At 51.9% G+C, this 19,949-nt stretch overlaps 11 protein-coding genes across 11 annotated transcripts; 5 read left to right on the top strand and 6 right to left on the bottom strand.

The window, feature by feature from the left end:
* Positions 1–496: 496 nt before the first annotated feature.
* CABS01_07726 (uncharacterized protein) lies at positions 497–1,374 on the top strand (the record flags this gene model as incomplete). Its single annotated transcript, XM_060541088.1, has 3 exons — positions 497–1,112; positions 1,173–1,272; positions 1,329–1,374. 3 exons carry the CDS (start codon positions 497–499, stop codon positions 1,372–1,374), a joined length of 762 nt encoding a protein of 253 aa, XP_060402588.1.
* Positions 1,375–1,990: 616 nt separating this feature from the next.
* CABS01_07725 (uncharacterized protein) lies at positions 1,991–3,528 on the top strand (the record flags this gene model as incomplete). Its single annotated transcript, XM_060541087.1, has 4 exons — positions 1,991–2,183; positions 2,251–2,354; positions 2,409–2,771; positions 2,827–3,528. 4 exons carry the CDS (start codon positions 1,991–1,993, stop codon positions 3,526–3,528), a joined length of 1,362 nt encoding a protein of 453 aa, XP_060402587.1.
* Positions 3,529–3,803: 275 nt separating this feature from the next.
* Positions 3,804–5,549, bottom strand: CABS01_07724 (serine carboxypeptidase; the record flags this gene model as incomplete). Its single annotated transcript, XM_060541086.1, has 3 exons — positions 3,804–5,100; positions 5,154–5,316; positions 5,372–5,549. The coding sequence occupies 3 exons, from the start codon at positions 5,547–5,549 to the stop codon at positions 3,804–3,806; spliced, it is 1,638 nt and encodes a 545-aa protein (XP_060402586.1).
* Positions 5,550–7,353: 1,804 nt separating this feature from the next.
* Positions 7,354–7,728, top strand: CABS01_07723 (uncharacterized protein; the record flags this gene model as incomplete). The annotated part of the gene is made up of 1 exon (XM_060541085.1): positions 7,354–7,728. One exon carries the CDS (start codon positions 7,354–7,356, stop codon positions 7,726–7,728), a length of 375 nt encoding a protein of 124 aa, XP_060402585.1.
* Positions 7,729–7,890: 162 nt separating this feature from the next.
* Positions 7,891–9,680, bottom strand: CABS01_07722 (uncharacterized protein; the record flags this gene model as incomplete). The annotated part of the gene is made up of 6 exons (XM_060541084.1): positions 7,891–8,130; positions 8,190–8,252; positions 8,303–8,484; positions 8,564–9,021; positions 9,085–9,169; positions 9,224–9,680. 6 exons carry the CDS (start codon positions 9,678–9,680, stop codon positions 7,891–7,893), a joined length of 1,485 nt encoding a protein of 494 aa, XP_060402584.1.
* Positions 9,681–10,093: 413 nt separating this feature from the next.
* Positions 10,094–11,406, bottom strand: CABS01_07721 (uncharacterized protein; the record flags this gene model as incomplete). The annotated part of the gene is made up of 5 exons (XM_060541083.1): positions 10,094–10,223; positions 10,293–10,476; positions 10,546–11,128; positions 11,230–11,306; positions 11,358–11,406. The coding sequence occupies 5 exons, from the start codon at positions 11,404–11,406 to the stop codon at positions 10,094–10,096; spliced, it is 1,023 nt and encodes a 340-aa protein (XP_060402583.1).
* A 360-nt stretch (positions 11,407–11,766) lies between these two features.
* CABS01_07720 (uncharacterized protein) lies at positions 11,767–13,650 on the top strand (the record flags this gene model as incomplete). Its single annotated transcript, XM_060541082.1, has 1 exon — positions 11,767–13,650. The coding sequence occupies one exon, from the start codon at positions 11,767–11,769 to the stop codon at positions 13,648–13,650; it is 1,884 nt and encodes a 627-aa protein (XP_060402582.1).
* A 245-nt stretch (positions 13,651–13,895) lies between these two features.
* CABS01_07719 (uncharacterized protein) lies at positions 13,896–15,399 on the bottom strand (the record flags this gene model as incomplete). The annotated part of the gene is made up of 4 exons (XM_060541081.1): positions 13,896–14,410; positions 14,473–14,601; positions 14,664–15,215; positions 15,369–15,399. 4 exons carry the CDS (start codon positions 15,397–15,399, stop codon positions 13,896–13,898), a joined length of 1,227 nt encoding a protein of 408 aa, XP_060402581.1.
* A 557-nt stretch (positions 15,400–15,956) lies between these two features.
* On the bottom strand, positions 15,957–16,604 carry CABS01_07718 (uncharacterized protein; the record flags this gene model as incomplete). The annotated part of the gene is made up of 1 exon (XM_060541080.1): positions 15,957–16,604. The coding sequence occupies one exon, from the start codon at positions 16,602–16,604 to the stop codon at positions 15,957–15,959; it is 648 nt and encodes a 215-aa protein (XP_060402580.1).
* A 591-nt stretch (positions 16,605–17,195) lies between these two features.
* Positions 17,196–17,948, bottom strand: CABS01_07717 (molybdenum cofactor biosynthesis protein C; the record flags this gene model as incomplete). The annotated part of the gene is made up of 1 exon (XM_060541079.1): positions 17,196–17,948. The coding sequence occupies one exon, from the start codon at positions 17,946–17,948 to the stop codon at positions 17,196–17,198; it is 753 nt and encodes a 250-aa protein (XP_060402579.1).
* A 643-nt stretch (positions 17,949–18,591) lies between these two features.
* Positions 18,592–19,373, top strand: CABS01_07716 (uncharacterized protein; the record flags this gene model as incomplete). Its single annotated transcript, XM_060541078.1, has 3 exons — positions 18,592–18,633; positions 18,788–19,066; positions 19,131–19,373. The coding sequence occupies 3 exons, from the start codon at positions 18,592–18,594 to the stop codon at positions 19,371–19,373; spliced, it is 564 nt and encodes a 187-aa protein (XP_060402578.1).
* Between the last annotated feature and the right edge of the window lie 576 nt (positions 19,374–19,949).

Here is a 19,949-nt window from a genome sequence, read left to right as displayed (position 1 = left end):
TGAGATGAGGGACCATGATAGGATATGTATTCTTGGTGTTGCACTTAGACCCTTCAGTAACAGCGCTTGAGGCGCCCCTTACATGTACTCATGGGGGTCAATACGTCATATCATCATCGCCATCCTTATTTTTCGAACCTTGCTAGAGTCGCGGCAACTGTGCCATAATATTGGCTTAGTTAATTGGTTACAACAAAGTTTATCAGATCGTGCCGTATATGTTCTCATTGACCGAGCGTGGGAAACTTGGTCGCGGGGGTCGTACATGTCCTCACCTGCCTTGCCCTAGGGCTTCGCTTTCAGAAAAGCTTGATTCCGGGGTGCCGGAGATACTCTTCAATCTCATTTTATCGTACGTACACTTGTCGGAATGCGGCTTTCTGTTCGATTCGGAGAAGCACTGCCATCTGCACGTTGTAGCCGGCATCGTCAGCCATTAAGAATTCCCATCTTACAACATTAATCAGGCAGAATCCACACCAGGAGACGCCCTCAGATGCGCTTCCTTGCCACTCTTTTGGCCGTTGCTGGCCTGGCAATCGGGACTCCTGCCAACCTCGTCGAGAGATCCGCGCCACCTCGGGTCAAGAATATCGACTTCAAAGAAATGAGATTGCGAATGCACCTGAAGCATCCGACTCACCTAATCTCTCAGTCTTTCGACTTGAACGATGTAAAGGGGATGTTGGTGTCTCGCGCTGGCACAGCAGATACAATCTACATTCGTAACTTCAACACCTTCATCCCAATGACCAGCTTCCGAAACGGACCGACTTCGGATGGAGAGACCACCGCAGAGAACCACTGCTTCATGTGGGACGAATGGGAGCTTCGCGATGTCAAGTCATACTGGAGTTCGTATACGGCAGCTTCCAAGATGCAGCATGTTGGGCTCGTCGGCGACCCCGAGACTGTGGCGATCCCCTGGGAGGAGAAAGTTTCCGTCAAGAGGAGGATCAGTCTTACTCCTGACTGGAGGCCCATTAAATCTGTGCTGAGCATTGCACTGGGCATGAATACAACGGACGAATGGACCCATGGGGGAACCTTCCAATGCACGACTGCTCCCAATAAGAGAATCCGTCTTTGGTTCCAGAAGTATGTCGGATCAGGTAAGCTTTGGAAGGAATCTTGCTACCTGCTTCGTGTTCGAGATACTGACTAGGATACAGCATATGCATTCAAGAAGATATGTAGAAGTTGCGGCGGTGAAAGACCGGTGTGTGAGCAAACGTGGACGCCACAGGGCCAGATCATCATTCCCTCTGATGGGTAAGTTGGTTTTTATTCGTCGTGATTATTGTTGGGCTGATTTCGAGCCCACCTAGCTCCGATCCAGACCTCAACTACAACATGCATTGTAGCTCTGATTAGATCGGGCGAGATAAGTTGAAACGGCGACGGCGATGCGCCCGGTTAGAGAACTATTCTTAAACCACAAGTCAAGTCCTGGTTTTTTTGGGTCATACTGCTTCGCCTCATCATCGACAATGGAACAGGTGCCTATTCGAAGGTTTCACCATCACGAAGATCTCGACCTCATCTACGGCAATAGGGTGTTGCCCGAAAGTATAATAGGCTCCAATCTATCCAATTCTTGAGTGATCGTCTTCCCATCTTCCAGCATGTGTATATGGCAAAGATCGATATCAGTAGTATCATGTCAGTACGACTACTTCTTACTGACATACATTTCATTGGCTCAGGTAAGATAATGGTCCTCTTAATATGTTGAACAGAAAGTTTGGTGCTGACCCCGCAGCCTAGTCGCAAGTGTAGCCTCACTACCTTACTTATCTTGAGCCAATCAGCCTCCGTATGTCAGCCGATCATGACTTTTAAGTCTTGATTTCCAACGTCATGTTGAATTTCTTCATTTGTGACTCACCCTGCCAAATGTTTTCGCGATTCTTTTAAGTACGCGCCCTCAGTTACCAGCATCACCATCATTCGGCGGCAGCAACCACACCACTGATGTCACTTAGCCATCATGAACCACCAACATCTGGACTTCGAGCCCGAGGCAATAAACTTGCGCGGTCGCACATTGACAGCCAGTCCAGCGGTAACACAGCAAGAAAGCGAGAATGAGATTGAACAGGCGCCATTGCCGCCCGCAGACAGGGGAAAGGAGGCATGGCTTGTCTTGCTCGGATGCAGTCTGATCCAGTTTCCCGTGTGGGGTAGGTGAACTCGTGTGCCCTTAACTCCAACCGCTAAAGAGAAGATAGCTGACTCCGGACTCTGTAGGGTACTCCCTCGCATTTGGTGTCTTCCAGGAATATTACGGCAGTCACCCTGGCAAGCTTGAGGGCGATACCAGCAATATTGCAGTGATTGGGACCACCTTGACGGTATGTTCATGAATCCACTCCCATATCATCACTTGGATGTGCTGACGAGGTCAGGGCATCATGTACCTCATCTCCCCTTTCACGTTCACGATCTTGAGTAGATGGCCCCGTCTACGCCGTTGGTTCGGCCCACTTGGGCTGCTCCTCACCGCGACCGGCTTCCTCTTATCCTCTTTTGCGACTACGGTGTGGCAGTTGATCGCAACGCAAGGTGTCATATGTGCCCTAGGCTGCGGGCTACTATTCACTCCAACGACTTTGTACCTGGATGAGTGGTTTGTCAAGCGAAAAGGCCTGGCTTACGGAGTCATGTGGGCTGGAAAATCTGCAGCTGGCGTCGGGCTACCCTTCGCCATGGAAACCTGTCTGCAGAAGTTCGGACCAGTAGTCACGCTCCGAGCTTGGAGTGTTGCAACGGTACTACTCGTCCATTTTCATGCAAGCGCTGAATATATTACTCACAAGCGCACAGGTTCTCATCTCGGCGCCCCTCCTCTACTTCCTCAAACCACGTATCCCCGTCTCCCAGTCCTCCGCCGTACGCCGAATCAACCTCAACTTCATCCAGCTCCCCTCCTTCTGGATGCTCCAAATCGGCAACGTCCTCCAATCACTCGGCTATTTCCTCCCCTACACCTACCTCTCCACCTACGCCGTCCAACAACTCCACGTCTCTACAACTGTAGCAACGACCCTGCTCGTCCTCATCAACGTCACCTCCATCCCCGGCGGCATCGTCATGGGCAGCCTGGGAGACCACCTCCGCGTCACCACCGTGATCCTCATATCGACCATCGGTTCCGCGCTCGCAGTATTTCTGTTCTGGGGATTTTCGAGTCAGACAGCGCTGCTGGCTGTCTTTAGCATCACATATGGCTTCTTCGCCGGCGGGTTCAGTTCTACCTGGTCTGGAGTGCTGTCTGAGTTGAAGGCTGAGAGCCCGGCGGTGGATACGGGGTTCATCTTTGGGTTGTTGGCTGGTGGGAGAGGAATCGGCAACGTGATTAGCGGGCCATTGAGCGTAGCTTTACTAACTGGGGATGGGTGGATAAGAGATGGCAAGGGCTGGGGGTATAGCGGACAATATGGCGGCATTATCTTGTTCACAGGCGTTACGGCAATGTTGGGTGGATGGGGTGCACTTGGTAGGGTCAAGTGCATTTGCGCCAGGTGAGCTCAATGCTTAGGCCTGATCCCATGCTAATGTCACTCCTCCACGCTTCGATCAATCGGACGTCGGCAGTCGGGGTAAGAGAAGTAAGGCAAATGCGTGGCTGATATCTGATTCTTAGTATCAAATTTGCGAAAAACACCCATGTCTAGAAGGCAACGTAGGATAGGGTCAAAAGTTTGATCATGGGTAGACATTATTACTATAAATCTCTCTAGTCTGGTTGTGGCATCATCCTCAACCTCCTAGATGAATCAATCATCATTATAACCATCCGTCTAGTGGTTTCTCTTGTAAATGGTACCATTTCCGGTAAAGTTACCAGTCTGGGTAGTGAAGTCATCAGTGTTGCTGAAGTTGTCAATCTTTCCGAGCAGAATCTCGAGCATGCGGTACGCGACACCAGGAGTGTATCCGGGCAGCTCATGGCCGGCAAGACGAGCAGTGTAGAAGGTCAATCCACGATCGGCGGTCCACACACCCTGAATACCGGCGCCGGCAAGCGCGCCAGCATTGTACTCGGGGTGGTAAGGAGCGATGAGAGGCGTAGTGGGGTACTCCGACAGACCCTGCGCGCCGTTCCAGGTCATGTTCTGGATCGCGAAAAGCGTACCGTTGGTGCTGAGAAGCATGTCGAGGTCACCAGAGCCGATGATGGTGTTGTTGGTGAACTCGATAACGCGCTGCAGGGCACCAGTGATGGCGGGGCCGTTAGACTGGTCAGAGCCGCGACGAGTTCCGTTTCCGAAAACGTTGACGTTGGTGCACTGCTGCCAATTGGAGTTGAGGGGTGCGTTGAGCGCCTTCTTGACGTCGGTGCGGTTGAAGTAGATCTCGGCCCCAGGCGGGGTGTAGTCGCCGCTGTTCACGATGCCGAGCTGGGAGTATGGGTGCGGGCAGGTCTCGGTGATGTGGTAGATGTTGAAGCAGGGGTTGACCTCGATGATGGCCTCGTAGAAGGTATCGAACATGTCGCAGGCGTAGACATCGCTGTTGTAGGGATCGGGCAGGACGGGGAAGGGCTCCTGGGGCGGCGGGAACTGGAAGTAGGTGTCGAGGTAGGAGGAGTAGTTGCACGAGTCCTGGCGGTCGCGGACTTGCTCCATGAAGGTCTCGTTGAGGTAGAAGAGGTTGTTCCAGAACTCGACGTAGGGGAGGATGACAACCTGCTGCTGAATGGTCTCGTCGCCGATGATGGGGTCGTTGATCGAGATACCGGCCAGGTTAAAGTAGTCGGTATCGTTGGCGGAAATGAAACCGTCAGCAATGTATGGGACATAGTATCCGGCGTACGACTCTCCAGTGATGTAGGTCTTCCAGGTCTTGAGGTCAAAGGTGTCGATGAAGCTCTTGTAGAAACCGCGGAACTCTGTCGCAAGCTGGACCTCATCGGTGATATTGGGTACTCCCTGGGAGTAGCCAACACCGACGGGCTGCTCGACCCACAGCATGTTGGTCAAGTTGGTCCATGAGTAGGGGTTCTGAACGGGGGCAAGCGTGCCCGCTTCCCAAGTGAATGGGCCGTTCTCCGTGAGGAAACCGGAAAGAGAGGAACATCCTGGTCCACCATTGAGCCTGTCGCACGTTAGCGGGTTGCTTCAGACCCGACTATTATTTTGCTATCTTACCAGATAACCACCTCTTCAGGGGTCTGCGCGGCTGATGAGGGGAAGAACCAGAAGAAAAGCTCGCGAGTCTCGTCGGGGCTGTCGGAGATGGGGAGCAATCCAGCGTAGGATTCGCCAATGTCGAAGGGCACTTCGGGAATACCAGTGCCATTGACAGCGAAGGCTTGGAGAGAAGTCAGCTTGGCGACCAAGAGCTTCAATGCCCGCCAATTACTCACCCTTAGTCTTCTCCGTCAAAAATTGGGAGGCGCGCTTCTGAATCTCAGGGTGAGAGAAGGGCTGGTTGGCCGCGCGCCTCTCGACAATGGACCTCGGAAGCGTAGGCTTGGTCGGCTTCTTGAAAGCAAGCGCAGAAGAGGCGCAAAGCAGCCCGCTGAAGAGGTTGAGAAGCTTCATCTTGAGTTTGACTGGGGAGAAACTACAAGCGAGTGAAGACTCCTACTCCGACCAGAGCTGGCCCGGCCGCGGTATTTGAACATTTTCGTATATGACGGCATCACTTCACAAAAGCCCTGACGCTTACCATAGGCAGAAGGAGAAGGTCCAAAGTGCCCAAAAGTCCCCTGATAGAATGGGTCACTTCTCGATGATTGAACGGCGGTGGGTCCAGGCAAATGTTGATCGTTGGTTCATGGTACGTTGGTCGGTTGTTCGGCATGCGAGAAAGCGTTGCTAGCCGGTCTCCTCCAAAGGTACCTTGGACTCATCTAGGCCTTTTGGAAAGCTCATATCGAGAAAAGCCGTGTTCAGATTACTTTGAACCATGAGGTCCTTTGGTAATGAGCTTGTACGGATACTGATAAGCCTGATTGGCCTTGGCCGAGTCTCGGTGTCATGTAAACTTCATGTGTCCTTCTTAGTGACCAACGGCGCAGAGGAACCTGGCACTTCTGGGTATTAATCGCGTGTTCGGCTCTTGAAGGCCGCATAAAAGTTGTAAGATGACGCAGCCGGGAACGAACTGTCACCTTCCTCTTAAGGTTAAGGCCGGTCCCGCAGATCGACAATGAAGCTCCAACGGCCCTCGCGGCGCATTCGTGATTCGATCACTGTGTCTTAGTGTCGTGGGAGCAGACAGGGCCCCGGATAGATCAAGCTTCGGGCGCACGATGCAGCCGAAGCTTGGGCTAGCTTGGCGAAGCTTGTCAAGCTTAGCGACTCTCGGGGCGGCGTTGGGCGGGTTGTTTGCCTGGAGCCTGGAGGATCGATACAAACGCGGCAGAGCGGGAGAGAAACAAAAAGTCCGACCTCCCCGGCATATCAACAGGGATCAAAGGCTCGCGAGCATTAGGACCTGCCTGGGAGGTACTACGGTGATATCGTATTGCAAAGTGCGGGATGTCGCGTAATCACGACCTTGAGTGATGCGATGCAAGGTAAGAAAGCTCGATAGATGCTAGGTTGCGAGACGAGTAATTCGCTCATGTGAATTGCACGGCTTAACTACTGCCCGCTACGTATGTCAAGGTTACTCAGAAGTTCCAGTTCATCTCATTCTTAGAAAGTTGAGTCCACCTCAATCTGCCTCCCCCAGAAATGTGTATGGAACCCCACGTTATCGCCCACTTCTCGCTTAGTAATTAGTCTTACTCCAAGACGCTCCAGCATTCCTCCAGCACGTGGAGGTCAAGAACCGTTACTATTTACGCCCCGTCTCCCCCTCCAACAATACCGTCGTTGAAGGCGAGAGGAACTTGATGCAAGAGCCCCATGCTCCCTCCATCGCCGGCATCGCGTGGTGCTCAGCGTTGATTTAGGACAGCTGGATGATGGTTATGACCAATGGAAGCTGACAGGCCCAAGAGAAGGATGACATCAGGCGCGTTGGCACTGCAGTCCGGTCCAGTGACTAACCTAGTGTGCGTCTTGAGCACTGCCCGCGCGTCGCACGGCCACACCGAGCCATCGTCCCCCTCAATTGCATGCAGCATTTGCGGCGTGATTGAAATGTAAAAACGGTTTCAGCCCTCTGTGCAGAAAAGAGGCGTAAATCGACCAATACAATGACCGGAATGCCGTGGCTGAAGATGCTGACGCGGCAGCCACACTGTTGGTTGGCCTCACAAGGCCCAACATCAATCCGTCTGACATCGCCAAAGTAGAGAACTATCATACTTGAACCTGACGCAAGGTAACGTTAAAATATCCACAAGTCGATCGCAAATCCATCATCACAAAGAGCCGCAAAGACGCAGCTGCAATGGGACCCTCAAAGACATCACCCTCCGAGGCGGCACCAGCCTACGACGAGCACGGCTTCCACGACGAGCATCCCGTAAACGCGTTTCCCCCATCAGGATCAGCCTCAGCCTACGCGACAATCCCGCAGAACGACGAGCGCGATATCGAGCTGGCACACGATCACTCGGGACCAGATCCGTCGGCCCCTTTCAACCCCTTCAAGCCGCACCAACACTGCGAGACGTGCGACAAGTTCACGTCGGCGCGCGAGGTCAGGGCCAACGAGAGGCACTGCTGCCTCTGGGTTGCCATAGTGTTCATAACAATTAGCGTCTCGATGGCGGTGATGGGAATCGTTGCTGTCGAGGCAAAGTTCAGGCATCACAAAGATTAGGCATCGAGAACACGGTTGTTTCTCCAAGTCGTCTGTCTACTAGATATGACTTTCTAGTAGTTGGGAGTTCCTTTGTCTGGGTTGGTGCGCAACAGTCGGGTGATCGATCCAGTCCAGAAGCCAAGCCTTGCTCCAAGCAAATGCCGACAAGACTGCGTTTCATCAAGGTCTGCGCTGCTTCCTCCAACCCGGTCCCTTCTTGCGAATGATCCAAGCCAAAGGCAACTCAGTGGCAAGGAACAATGCATAGATAGCAAAACACCAACCCAAACCCGCAGCATCGGCGAGTGGTTGTAGTGCTGCAATTGCCGCACCCGCTCCCAAGCATCTCACTATGCTGGACGCACCCTGTGCTGTAGCAGATCTTTCGCAGTTGAGGTCGGTTAAGAGTGTTCCTGTCATCTAGGTGTTTTGGTTAGAGCCTCGTTCATTCCATTTTAGATTTGTAATAAGCTTCGTACCGTGAACAGACTAGCAGTGGTGATTCCAGTGATAAACTGCATTATAATCATGACAGCCATGTGCTAGACCATATCAGCGCCATGTTGTGACTTGAGATTACGAGCAGTTTTACCGCTTTTGCCATGAGCGCGAGACCGTATCCAACAGTTCCTAACGCGCTTATAGTGACTAAAAAGTTGAAGCCCTTCAATCTGACTTGTTCAATCTGTACTTCAGAGGGCGCAATGCCATTTTGGTCACTACTTTCTGATAGCTTGCTTGTTGCTGTTCGGTAATTCCGATTGAGAATTCTCCCTATCTCATCCGTCAGCCCATACTACGTAGGTAGTCTAAGAATAGAGGGATGTCAAACCGGTTGTGAATGATCCTATACCTCCGGCGACCCCGGAAGGAATATATATCAATCCCGCAGTCAGGTAGTCTAGTTTGTAGATCTCCAAACACTGGGCACCCAGCGATGTTTGCAGCGTCATTTTCACGGAATATGTGATGCCGTACAGGAGTATCACTACGAGTGAGCTGCGGTCTTTCAAGATCGGCAGACAGGCGAACGGGTTTGGCCAGTGTCGCCTGGAATTTTGACTTCTCAATGCTCCTCCGTTCTTCCTTTGGGGGCTCTTGTTGATCAGAGTGAGAAAGCTCCAGTAAATGCCCCTGGCGTTGGCGCTGCCATTTCCCACAATGTTGCGCTGCGTCTCGGGGAAGAAAAACAGCATGGTAAGAGCTGTAATTGAAATAATAATTGTCAGGAACCAGAATATCCATCTCCATCCAAGCTCTTGAGTTATGCCGCCTCCAATCACAGGTCCAAGACTAGGGGCAATGTCTGTACTTGCGCACGCGTCAATGCAAGTATTCCTGTAGCCAGTATGTAAAGGCAGATGATGAACCTACAAGAGTAACAATACACCAACGAAACCTCCCCTATCTTTCGGCAATGTAATGTCCGATATAACACCGTAGGTAATGGCAGTCAACCCTACTCGGTGTCAGAGAGGATCTGGGCACATGATAGTCAGGCACTGATCCTCACCAGAAGCACCTGAGCTCTGAAGCATACGAAGCACCAGTAGGGCAGGAAATGAACTTTGGAGAGCAATCCCAACATTTGCTCCAATCATCAAGACGAACATCAAGAGGAATATTGGTCTCCGGCCACTTTGGTCAGCCATATCCCCCATAAAGGCAGGTGCAATCGCGGCGATAATCAAATACGAGGTTACTGTAAGATTGATCAGGGAGACCGACACCTTAAGGTTTCGAGAGATGGGAACAATGGCCGGGTAGTATATGTAACTGCTCATGGTAGAAAACATGGCCGAAAACGATGCGCTGAGGCTGATCCAGTGTTTCTGCCATTTGGTAAAAACCGTAAAAAGCTCGTCTTCGTTGACGTCCTCGTTCTCGAGCTCAGCGTCTTGATGGGATGTAAGGATAGGTTCCAGATGTACTATACCATCGGTACCTTCAAGATCGTTGACCCGGGCCATTTCGTCTCGGTAGAGTTGATGAAGCTTCAACCTTCAGTTAACTCAGAAAACGACTTTGGAGCGCGAGCTGTTGAGGATACGAGGTAGGTAAGCAACAAGACAGTTGCTCTGTCCTGGAAAAACGTCATTATTGTCACAAATTTGCTCTTCATGTCACGGAAAAGCCAGAGCCGTCATTTCTTGGGAGGCGGGGTAGCAACCAATCACACGAAATGAGCTCGTTGCACAGCAGATGACAGACAGTTGGTTGTTGACCCTCAGGCTTGTGGCTGCAACCGCAACATGGCAACATCACATGCAGGAATTGAATCTGACAACCTGAAAATTGATCACATCTCTTCAATTGAATGTCGGCGAAACGCTTCATCAGTTCAATTCCCTCAAACATCGATTTCTCAAATACTGAATGTTTACTACACCAAACCAACTGGAACTGGTGCAGCGATCTGGGACTCAAAGGAAACCTGAGCTCTCTCAACATCCTTTCTTTCTTGACTCTCGTCTTTAACCCTATCACCTAGAAGACGCATATTGCTGAGGAATCTATGGAATATTTGTAAGCACTTCGCGATTGTAACTCGTGGCCGAGGAGCAAATTCATATTCAACGTACGCATCTCTCAACTTCAGCTCAGTGGGGTATAGGCTGGCGAGGCAGACCTGATGGCGGATGAGGTAGATGATTATGCGGCTTTCGGCATCTTCTTCAGGTTCGGAAATTGGTACATGCTTCCAGTACTCTTGAAAGTATGCCTTCCCAAGTGGATATCTTGGGTTGCGGAATGGGGCCAACTCAACTTCACAAATGTCAGTTCCGGCAGTATCGCATTCGATAGCACTACAGATCTAATTTTCTCCCAACTCACTTTCGTTATGGGCCCATAGGGCGTTTGCGTCGTATACAATGATGGTTTCGTTGTCCAGCTTGTACTTGACGTTTCCAGGCCAGAGATCTGTGTGGCAGAGTGTTGGTTTGATAGAGCGGCCTTCTGTCTCCAAGGGACGCAAGTAACGAGGAAGCACTGTGTCCAGAAAGAAATTCAATGTTGTCTCATCTTCGGCGGCGTAGGCGCCGCGAATGACTCTTTCCCTTTGCAACAGGAACTTCATATGAGTCGTCCACCATACTTCCCAGGAAGATTCCCAGCCATTGGGTTGTGTCAGGTTACCAAAACGAGTATTCACTGGGAATCCAAACTTCCCTGTGGGAGATTTCCCTGCACTGCGGAGATGAAGCGCACTTGGGACCGCCATATATGTCTCTGGAGGTGGGATGTCATCGTCAATCATGTCCTCAAACTCCAGAAGGAGGAAATAAGTGTTCGGCTGAGATGCATACTCCCTGAACGCGACTGGTCGAGGGATGTACTCGGGGATGAACTTGTATACGCTGCTTTCGGAGTGCCAGTGTGCTCGAATCTGTTCTAAGCCCCCCTCGCCTCTTGCTTTCTGTGACACCAGTCAGGGAATGTTGAGCTTACGAGTACTGAGATAACTTGAAATCATGCCTTTTCAAAGAATCTCCGAATGCTCCCATCTGGAAGTTGAACGTTGTACTGTGTGGTATCGCACCAGTCGCTCAGTCCCAGAGATGTTGCCTCGATCACCTTGCCGTCCTTAGGAAGTTCTATGTCAAACCTCAGTATATTATCATTAGTCATGGATACAATAGGCTAACCCGCAAGAAGATTCTCATCCACGGCCACTTCTACACGGTCGCTGGCCATGGCCGCAAGTTCTCGGGGTCTCAATATCGCTGGTTGACTGTTTTGGAAATATCATCGGTGGTTTGCCTCGGTGGGCCTGAGAAAAGTTTTGTGCTTGCACCTTGAGACTCAGGCTACCAATTCTCGCGACGAAAAGAAATTACAGCTCACGTAGTACATCGGCTTCTGTCTGTCGTGATGAACCGCGAAGCAGGCTATGCTGCAAGTATGGGTCGATTTCGGTGTGATTGAGCCGCAAGGGGAAGATCAGGCAGTTTCCCCGCATCCAATTATTCACCCCAGCCGCCTCGGACTTTGAGAAAGGCGTCACTGCCTTCAAAGGACTGGTGATTCCTCCAGTAGGGTGGTTCGCCTGGTTAAATGTGGCACAGCTCGGTAACCAATGAGATACCCGCTGTAGTGTCTCGTGATCCTTCCAAGGACTGCAAGAGTCCGTCAAGGCGACATGACATTGATGGTATTTGGCAAAAGCAGATCAGAAGCACAGCGTTCTTCGTCTCTTTCAATGCCAACGACTCCAAAGTCTTTGTAACGTTGAAAGGGAATGTCAAGCAGGCAGTCCTTACTTTTTCGACCCGGGACGGAGAGCAGCTTGATTCGCTCTGCATTATCGAAGACAGATCTGACTCCGACTCCGACGATAATCACGAAAGTCTCGACAGATTTTGCCCAGAGGTTGTCCGCTTCTCCCCCGTTCTCGGCTACGCAGCTGTCACGTATCGCAGTTCCCACCTGACTCTCTTCGATCTTAACGAGGAAGACAAGCTCGAGAGATTATTTCGCATAGAGAAGAGGGGCTCCGAAAAGTTACGTCCACCCCAAATTCTGGATGTTGTCTTCAACCCCGCAATAGAATCTGGCCTGATGGCCGTCGCATATCAAGATGGGGATATCATTGTGATTCACTTTGATGAAGACCGGTGGTACCAGGTCGGCTCGGTCAGTCTGCACTCGCGAGTGCTCGCCAGCTCGCCGGATGGCATGATTCTGGCGGCCGGAGATACCGAAGGAGGGGTGTCGCTGTTCAACTTCGACTCTCTTCAGTTGTTACATCGACTTGAACTTCTTGAAGAGACTGTAGTTGGCATCATATTCTCCTCCAACACCCTCAGGCTCTACGATGTCCGGGGGCGTTCTTGCAATGTCTGGGAGCCTTCTGTTCTACTTAGGCAGAATGCGACCGACGATACGTCCAGCGACCAAGATGGCATCCCAGACGAAAGCAATCTTCAAAGATCTGTTACCAGGCCTTTTGATGAGGCCAAGTTTGTTACTGTATTGACATCCATGGGTGATGACAAACATGTTTTCTGTGGTAGAGAAGACGGGTCCGTCTCGGTTCACGATGTCAAAGACGGACAGAAGATTGTCGAGTTCAAGCATCACTCCGCAAGCATTCGCGTAGTCGAGTGGAACCCGAAGGTCAATCTCTTGGTAAGCGTTGATGCATCAACGAGATGCATTGGAATGCGCATATCTCCTCATCTTAAACACCACAATCCCTGGTATCAACAAGATGTTGTGTTCAACTCTCGGGCGTCTTCATCGGTGTCACAAGCAATTATTGAACCAAATGGTCTTGCTGTTTTATTCTCTACACAGAGAGGTGAAGAACTGTGGCAAAACAAGACTCCCCCGGAACCGTTTTCACCAAGTCAGCTCTCTACAGAAAGCGGTCAATGGATGCAGCATCCGACTGACAAGTCTCCTCTACTTCTTTTAGAACAGAGCACTGTACGCCCCTTCCGTTGGGATGATCTCAGACCGAATACTTCTTTCTCCTCTATCTCCATGCTTCTGCCACCAGGTTTCAAGGAAACAACACTGACGAACAAATGGTTTTCCCGTGTCGAGTTCGACACCATGGTGCAAGCATTCCATCTACAAGCAGAAAACAAGAACACATTCCTTCTACTCACTAGTAGCAATATTCATACTGCTTCCAAGCAAGTATCCGTCTCTTGCACCGTCAGCAGTCTTCTCGGGAGCGTGAAGGCTATTCTGGGGATCACTCGTTCCGCAGTCATATTCTTGACACGGGGCGGGTGGATCAGTTCTTTCAGTCTCAAAAGTTTTGAACGAGCGAAATCATATACACAGCACCTCTTCATTCCCTCTTTCTGGCGTACAGGCGATCTTTTGATACGGACGGTGTCCAAAGACAGTATGGCTATTGCATACAGGGATGAGATCATCATTTTTCAAGGCTTCTTGGACTTTGACAAGAAAGTCGAGTGGCAGTAAAGTTTTATGCGTGATTTTACATCGAATTCATTCTTACAGACGCAAAGGTAGCATTGGGATATTGCATATAGATGCATTGATGCTTTCTCGGAAAGGCCATTTATCTCCATGTCGGGTCAGCATGAGACAGGTCCATCCATCTAAGCTACTAATGAGGAGCTTTAAGAGCAATGAGGCAAAAGACTGATTCGAAGTGATGTCATGTCCACCGGTCCGTAAGACCAGCGAACCAACCCCTTCTCCAACTAACCCTCCAACTGATGAGCCACGTGGATCTCGCGAACATTGGTCATGTTCACACCCACAAGCTTCCAAGCCATAACACCCTTCTCGATATCACGATCCTCATGATCAAGCAGAACATAGCTCATCACAGGATCCGTAAAGTTCGCCTCCTGACGGAAATAGTAATCCTGCTTGTTCTCGATGAACGTCTGCTCGTTGGCGGCATAGCGCTCGTGCTTGCGGAAGGTATCGACGAGCTTCTGGTCGAGGAAGAGCTGGCCCGCGTGGGTAGCGACGTTGTCCTGGATGGTGCCGTTGGCGAGGCGCTCGGTGCCCGGGACGTGGGTCATAATGTGGATGTGCGGGGTGCGGCCGGAGTAGTGGCCGGGCAGGTTGGTGCCGAACCAGACGGCGCCGTTGGCGTTGGTCTTGCGAAGGCCGCGGTGGAAGGTCTTGTCTGCGTTGGAGGGGTCAGCTTCGCCTGCGCCGTTGGCCTTGGAGACGACGCCGGAGTAAATGCCGGTGGAGTTGGTGTCTGTTGTAGTGGGATTTAGTTGGATGTCCAAAATTTAGGGATAGGAGAGTGTATGGACTTACGCCAGACTTCAACCCAGATGTCGGGAACGGGCTGACAGGTCTCGGTGTCGATGATCTGGAGGTCGAGGTACATGGGAATGCCAGACTGGCCATCGGTCAGGTCGAAGCGGTCGAGCTCTCCCTCGACGTCTGTCGATGGTGTCAGCAAAGTCTGAGGGAAGGAACGAAACAGGTAAGTATGGGGAACATACAGAAAGGACCCTCAGTAGTCTCGATGCTGAGAACGCAACCATCATCACGAGTGGCGAAGATGTCAGCATCGGGAGTGTGCCAGTTGACGCTGTCATCAGTGATCTCATGGTCGGTGCTGAGAACAGAGTCGATGTCACGCATGGTAATGCCCGCATGACGAAGGGAGTTGGCAAGCTGAGCTCGGCGAAAGGCAGCCTCGTCAATGTAGCCGCGCTTCTCGAGCTGGATGTTGCAGTGAGCAAGATTCATGGTGTTGTCGAGGGAGTACTCCTGGCGAGCGGCGACCTCGAAGGCCGGGTTGACGGTTCCGTGAGCAGAGCAAGGGCGGATGATGCTGAGCATGCCGTAGCAGACCAGGAAGCCGAAAAAGTAGGCCACTATGACGTTGATGCAGAGCTGGAAGTAGCTGACGATGTGTCTGTTGAACATCATCTCACGGTGGTGGGTCTCCTCGGTAATGATGCGATAGTTGGAAGCAGGGTAAGGTACAACTCGGCCCTCTGCGTCCTCGTAGCAGACACGCACGCTGTGAGGAAGAGAATCCTCTCCAGCTAGAAATATCATGTCAGAATATTTCTTTGAGGTCTGTTCAGGTTGGGAAGGCAGGGTAGAGTGCTTGAAATATTCGCCAAGCCAGTGAAAGAAACGAGCTTGCGTTGTTCGAATTGAACATCGATAATTTCGTCAAAAAAATAAAGACATACCAGCAACGATGCGAATACTCTGCACGTTCATTGTGAGTAACTCTCTGGTCATCAGCAAAGAGCTTGGTTGTTGTCGCGGTGCAAAGGTTCTGCTGTGGAAGCAAAGGTTGTGAAGAGTGCCTTGCCAAAGAAGCAAGTGAGAGTGTGGGTGAGGAAAAGATCTCTTGTTTTCCAGGAGGAATTCGAGAGGGTAAGTAGGAGATGTCGAGGTATGGCTTGAAGATGGAATACTCGTCGTATTCGCCTTTGGCGAGAAGTGCCTGAGGTGGTTGAGCAGGTGAGCAGTGAATATCCACGGGATGCTTCACAGGTGAAGTGTGAAGATGCATGTCACGTGAGAGGGTCTTGAAGAGAAAGATCGTGTATAATGACTCCAGCAGCCTTTTCTCACAAGGTAGTATCTTCCAATCATCCGGCCTAAGTGTTTTGTTTTTTGTTACAAAGCATGAGCTCAGCAGACAGCAGGGCCCTTTCAGATCATTTCTGCCTGATATTTATCCGTCTTGCCATGGCATCTGTAAGCATCATTAATCCCAACTCCTCAAACGCCTTATTTTGTATCCAGCCAATCCAGTACCTCTTTAATTATCACTCCAGCCCAGTCTCCTTCCACCACTTAAACCGATAACACACAAGCCTCGCATCAACCTCCCTCTCAAACCTGTCCCTCCACCCCTCCGGCATCTCCCCATAAAACCTCACAACCTCCAACCCTTTCAACGCGGCCAACACCCCAAAGAACTCATCATGCTTCTTCTCCGTCAACTTGGCCTCCCACACTTTCGGGTTCGGCGGCCCCGGCCTCGGCTCCCAATCAACAACAAGCTCCGCCAAACCCTCCGCCCGCCGCGCTACTTCGGCGAAGATGGCCAGCCACCGATTCCAGTTGGGATACTCCATGGCGATAAGAACATAAAGCCGCCGCAGACGCTCGAAGCGCAGGGTCCCGTGGACAGCGAAGCCGATCCGCCGGTCGCCGTAGCCGTGGGAGTGCACGCGCATGATGGCGTCGGCGTGGACGGGCTGGTGGAGTTCGCGGTAGACGCGCTTGCAGGTTAACATGAGCGGCGGTAAGGGTTTCTTGTATTCCCCTTGCTCGAAGTAGACGTGCAGCGGCCGGACTGTGTCGCCAAAGTCGTCATGGTCGAATGAGAGGTAGTACTCGTAGATTTTCTCTCTGATTTCCCATGGTAGGCTGAACAGGCCTGAGCCGTTCTGTTCTAAGGGTGCGCTCATGATGATTCTGTTTGTCTAGTCGTGTGCATGTGATGTTGCTATCACCATGTTAGATGGGGCAAATCGGAAGGATTGGTAGACAGCGGCTGAGCGGAAGGGTGGCCCACATACATTCTTTGTTGGTCTGCACCGCAAACTGTAATACCAGATCACTAAGACCGCAATGGACTTTCCTTCAAATAGTCTGCAGCAACTGACATGGAATGTCGTTTCTTCAAATGCAAATGTCTGCCTGTTTGCACGCCGCTGCTGCCTGGTCGTTGGTGCATGTTGTTTCTGCGGGAACGTCTTACGACGTCGGCCCAGTGGGGTTTGGCTTATTTTGCCCCGCTTCCCGGCTGTTTAGACCGAAAAACATGCCCCTTCTTCGGGTTTAAGGTGCTGACAGGCGGGGTTCCCACCCTTCGGCTCCGTCGGCCGTCCTCCGGTGCGGGTCCCCCGGCTCTTGCCCTGTTCGTCCACCGAGAGCCGGATGAGATGTACCTGCCTTGGGAGCGCACTCACTCTTTGCATGATGTGGAATATTACACGAACTCGGCAAACCAACGCTCGCATGTCGATTTGATAACCAGGGTGGTGACTTTTGACTTCTTACACAACATCCGCAACAATACCCTCCGGCGCAATCTCCCCCCTCCCAGGCGGCCCCAACTTCATCTCCTCCACAGCCTTCACCCACTCCTCCATGGTATTCACATTCGTCAACCACCACTCACACCCAGCCGGCGCATCAACCATCAACCCGTCAAGCTCCCTCGCCGTCTCCTCGGGCCGCGGGTGCCCCCGCGCAACCCGCTCCGCCAAACGCGACAGCGCAGGCGGCGCCCAAATCGCCAGCAGCGGCTCGCATACCCCTTCGGCGGTGCGGAAACACGTCACGGGCACGGCGTCGCGCTTGACGAACAGGTGGAAGAAGGCTTCTGCGGGGATCAGAGGGTAGTCGCACGCCAACACTGCCCAGTACGCCCACGCGTCGTAGCGGTACGCTGCCAGGAGTCCAGCGGCGGGGCCACCGCCGTCGGCAGTAGCATGCTTTGCATCCGGGTTTGCGGGGTGATAGTCGCGCAGGATATGTATCCTCGGAGGTGGTGTCTTGCAGTCCTCCACTTCGGCAGACTGGTTGGCGGCCTGCGCCAGCAGCTCGTCGAGGAATTCGTCTGTCTCGGACTCCTGCGCCAGCGAGATGAAGATCGTCTGCGGCTCCGGGAAGATGGTGCGTAGCAGTTGCAGCTGCCGCCGGTACAGGGGTGTTCCGTCGGGCATCCGGAGGAGGTGTTTGGGTGTGCCCATCCGGGTCGACTTGCCGCCCGCTAGCAGGAGGGGTCTCATCGCCGGTAGTCCCATGGTTCTTTTTGTGATGATGACTTTTCTCCCTTGTTTCGCTTGACCTTCTATCTGAAGGGTTGGTGCGCGAACCGTTGATCTGGAATCCTACTGCCAAAGGCGATGTAACGCGATCAACATGAGGCAGGTGAACCGCGATAAGGATGGATGTACGACATTGAGCTCGAGGTGATACTTTTGGTGAGTAAGCCGCGCGTCTGAACGTTTCCCACATCGTGTACGACACGATTTTGTTCTAGAGCGTCATGATTACGGCATGGCGCAGCTGGGGGCTAGTGTAACAATCGACAAAAAACCGATCTACCCGTTGGCCTATCCGTCCTCTATCCGCTCAGGCGTTTCCCATCTGGGCGCCCTGCATATCATCTGGCCCAACCCAACATCTTCACATCCTATCCCCCCATGTTGCCATGTGCCATTATGCCATGGGGGAAGAGAGAGATCTTTACTTTGCCCCCCCCCCCCTGTCTCACCTCTTTTCTCGAAATCCTTCTGATGTGGAACATAATCATCACCAATAAGATCACTCATCGCAGCATCAACACCAAATTCCACGTCCAGAAATTCAATCAATGCCGTTGGTCCCCAAACCAACCAATATCCCACCACAGACACTACCACACCCACCCATCAACGAACTATCATGACCAATCCGAACCGCGATCCGCGACTTCTCCGAACAATGGTTCCTCATCCCCCCCCCCCCCAAAAAGCAACAACAGCCACAGCCCTCCACCAAGTAGACTTCCGCTTCCCAGGCCTCACACCAATATCCTATACCCTCTGGGTAACCTCCATCATCCTCCTACTCATACTACACGACAACGCAAAACTCGCAGGCATCTCCAGCATCTCCAATACTTCACCTCCGTAACCCAAACTGCCTCCCTCGCCCTCGCCGCCGGTTCCCACGAGTCGCCATGGACCGCAACAGTCCACATCGTATGGTGGATCCCCTTCTCGCCCTCGCCCTCGCAACAATCCTCATCCTCACCTTCAACTTCATCAAAGGCCACCCGCTAGGCATATCCGGGCGTCTTTCGCGCCTTCTTCGGAGGGGGATGAAAATCGAACAGGACACCGTCTACTTTTGCGGGTGGGCCATGGTCTTCCTTTGGGTGAGTTCCGCTGCCCGTTTGTTTTCCTTGGATCGGCTCAGAAGGGGACTTTTTGATGTTCCAGGGCGCCTACACCAACGCGGCACTCCAGCTTAGTGGGATTTTCAGATCCAGGGTCTCCAAGGTGTGGTTTACGTGCTTGGTCGGCATGTTGGTCTTGGTCTGGCTTTGGAATGTCGGGTTGACGGTGAAGTTGCTGTCTGGTAAATTAAAGCTAGGGGATGGAATACTTTCTTCTGCACTGCCGACTAATTTCAAACTTCTCAGCCGTAATCCGGAGATCAGAAATCGAAGGGAGCTGCTCTAATTTAAATCAGGAACCCTACACAAAACCCGAATAACTGTATATCCAGGATTTGGCTAGGTTATGGTCTAGCTCCAATAGATATCGCCCATGCTTGCCGTACTTTGGAAGGCTAAATCCTAAGCTTTGCTTCTCGCGTTTGCTATCACGATCAAGGCCATTTCTGAGTAGCGTCCCAGACGTAGTATCGGAGTCTTGATAAAACAAAAAACCCAACAAATTGACCATGGCATAAGATGCTTTCTCTAGGGTTTATTCACCGGTTTAAGAATGAGACGAAAACCATAGTCCATATCTCGAAGCATCATTATAGTCTGTACTCGCTTCGAGGCCAACCAAAACATAGACTGCAGAACAAGACAATCAATGGCAACCCCAAATGCGTGACTGCCCCATATCTTGTATTGACGTCGGCAGTCTGTCAAAAGAACCTGCGGGGCTTTGGTGCCTCAGCCGTCAGTGAACGGTACGTGTAGCCTCACCGGCACTAGACGTCTAGGAGATTCGCAGGAAAGGGTGACCTCAGTACTCGTGGAAATGATATGGAGCTGCGACTATGGCCGCTACAATTTTCCATCC

This window comes from Colletotrichum abscissum, assembly GCF_030869225.1.
Source record: "Colletotrichum abscissum strain IMI 504890 chromosome Unknown Scaffold_17.1, whole genome shotgun sequence".
Classification (NCBI taxonomy): domain Eukaryota; kingdom Fungi; phylum Ascomycota; class Sordariomycetes; order Glomerellales; family Glomerellaceae; genus Colletotrichum; species Colletotrichum abscissum.
The sequence above is the reverse complement of the archived record's forward strand: the minus strand, read 5'-3'. Positions and strand labels throughout refer to the sequence as shown.